At 23.3% G+C, this 2625-nt stretch overlaps 1 protein-coding gene across 1 annotated transcript; it reads right to left on the reverse strand.

Moving 5' to 3' along the window:
• Positions 1–227: 227 nt before the first annotated feature.
• Positions 228–1556, reverse strand: DICPUDRAFT_88174 (uncharacterized protein; the record flags this gene model as incomplete). The annotated part of the gene is made up of 1 exon (XM_003288710.1): positions 228–1556. The coding sequence occupies one exon, from the start codon at positions 1554–1556 to the stop codon at positions 228–230; it is 1329 nt and encodes a 442-aa protein (XP_003288758.1).
• Between the last annotated feature and the right edge of the window lie 1069 nt (positions 1557–2625).

Below are 2625 nucleotides of genomic sequence, written 5' to 3' on the forward strand. Positions count from 1 at the left end.
AAAAAAAAAAAAAAATTTTTCATGTACACTACTACATAATCGACACACACACAAATTTATCTTTCCCCCCAGCCCCATAAATTATTTTTATTTTAATTATTTATAAATTATTTATATCTGTATTTAATATATGATTATTATTTTATACCAAAATAATTACAAAAAAAATAAAAATAAAAATAAAAACTATTTTTGGTTTCTTTAAATTTTAAAAATTTATTGGAATTTTATTGTACAGTTGTAGTTGTAGTATTTGCTGTTGTTGTTGTTGTTGTTGTTGTTGTTGTTATCTCTGTATTGCTATTATTATTATTATTATTATTATTTTGATTATTATTATTTGTAATTTGTTGTGTTGGATTAATATCGATATCATTTGAAGGATGATAACCAATACCGTCACACTCGATATAAAAAGTTTCTTCGCCTGGTAAACGTTCGGCAACTGGTGAGATTTTAAAAGTTGCACCAGTCATTAATGAGGTGTAATGAATTGAAGTTTGTGTATGTAATGAAATTGGACCAGTTTTAATAATGCTTTTACCTTTTGCTAAAGCCATAAATATAATAAGTTGGTCTTGAAGATATTCATCAACGCAACCACCATCTTGTAGATCTTTAAGTAAGGAATTGGTTGCATCCTCTGCAATTGTTTCTGCTGGAACACGTATAGCACCATTTCCAGTTGAACCATAAACACAACCAGTGTCAGTGAATGCTCTAATGAATATATAGGTACCATCACCAAAAGAATATTTGCTCATATCTATAATTTCAGTTTCAATTTCCACTTTTTTAAAATCTTTTTTGATGAGTTTTCTTGAGGTATTGACCATTCTTTCTGCTACTACTGGGGAAATTCTACTTGTATAGAATGCTTGAATCACTATTCTATTAACATTTCCTTTATTTACAATTGTTATTGGTTTTAGAGGTTCAGTTAATGGTTGAGTAGTGATGGTTACTGCACCACCACCTTTTGGATAAAAACCTTTTTTATCAATTTTCATATCGCATTGAAAGCCCATTGAAGTTGCTATTGGGAGGAATACATTCTCCATATAATCTGCAGCTGGTGCAAAATCACAATTAGTTCCACCTCCTAAAACCATTTTAACTGAATGTGGTGCAAAAATTAAGCATGGTAATGCTACTTGAATAATTAAACAAACTGAACCTGCTGTTTTGGTATCGGCTTCAATAACGCCATCGTCTTTAATTGATCTCAATGTTGGTTGATAGTATAATCTAGTTGAACCTACACTTGAACCTGTAATATGAGCTTTAAACAATTTCGCCATTAAATCAATACCTGTTTTATGCTGATTCTTCAAACCTGGTTGATCTCTATTATATCTAATCTTTTCAATTAAAATAGCTTTATCAAACAATGATGACAAAGCAACTGTATTTCTTAAAATTTGACCACCACCCTCTAAAATGGAACCATCAATTTTGTAAATTGGTTTTTCTTCAATTGTTTCTTTTGTGACCTGTTGCTGTGTCTGTTTATCTACTTTAGATTTTTTATTTGGTGTATTTTTATTTTTTGCCATTTTATTTTACTTTAAATTATTTATTTATTTTCGTAATTTGTTGTTTTATTTACAAAATCTATTTAGTATAAAAAAAATGTAATATATAAATATTTTATAATTAAAAGATTTAAATAAAAATATGAAAAATTAAAATAAATTTAAATTTTAAAAAAAAATATTATTTTTTTTTTTTTTTTTTTTTTGCGAAATGAGAAAAAAAATTGATTTTTTATTTTCTTTTATTTTTATTTATTATTTCTGTTCATATTCTCCATTTTACAAATGATAAAATTTTCATTATATGAAATTCGTTTTTATGAATAAAATCTATAAATAGAAAAAAATAAAAAAGCCAATTTTGTAAATTAAAAAAAAAAAAAAAAAAAAAAAAAATTTATTATTTTTCAAATATTTGATAAATAAACCCATACATGTATTCATCATTATTTATAGCTCATACATTTATTATCACATCATATTAAAGATTAAAAAATATCAAAACAATAATAATCAGTATCTTTACAATCTATATTTTAATTTTGATACAGAAAATTAATATTGATAACAAAAACAACAATAAAAACATTAAAAGTGGATCTATATTATTCATTTATTATGCAATGATTTAATATAAACAACAATATAAAAGTAATGGTAATAATAACAACATCAACAACAATAAATAATATTATTATAAATGATTAAATAATTTTTATACTTTCATTTAAAAATGATAATGTTATCAAATATAATACATATATAATCATATAAAATCATTGTATATCCATATTATAAAATAAAACTTAAATTTAAATTTAAATAGTTTTTTATGGAATCATCATTCACTCTACACAATTCATCATGATCTATTCGATTTAATTTTGAAACACACCACAAATAAACACACAATAAATAAATCTTTTAAAAATAAAAATAATAAAAAATAATAAAAAATAATATTGTTCCATAAATAGTATATTTGTTACTAGTGGTACCAAAAATACCCTTCTCCACTCACAATAGAAAACCTTCTCTTTTATTTAATATTTATTTTAATTTTTATTATTTTTTTTTTATATTTTTTTTT

Source organism: Dictyostelium purpureum, assembly GCF_000190715.1.
Source record: "Dictyostelium purpureum unplaced genomic scaffold DICPUscaffold_146, whole genome shotgun sequence".
Taxonomy (NCBI): Eukaryota; Evosea; class Eumycetozoa; order Dictyosteliales; family Dictyosteliaceae; genus Dictyostelium; species Dictyostelium purpureum.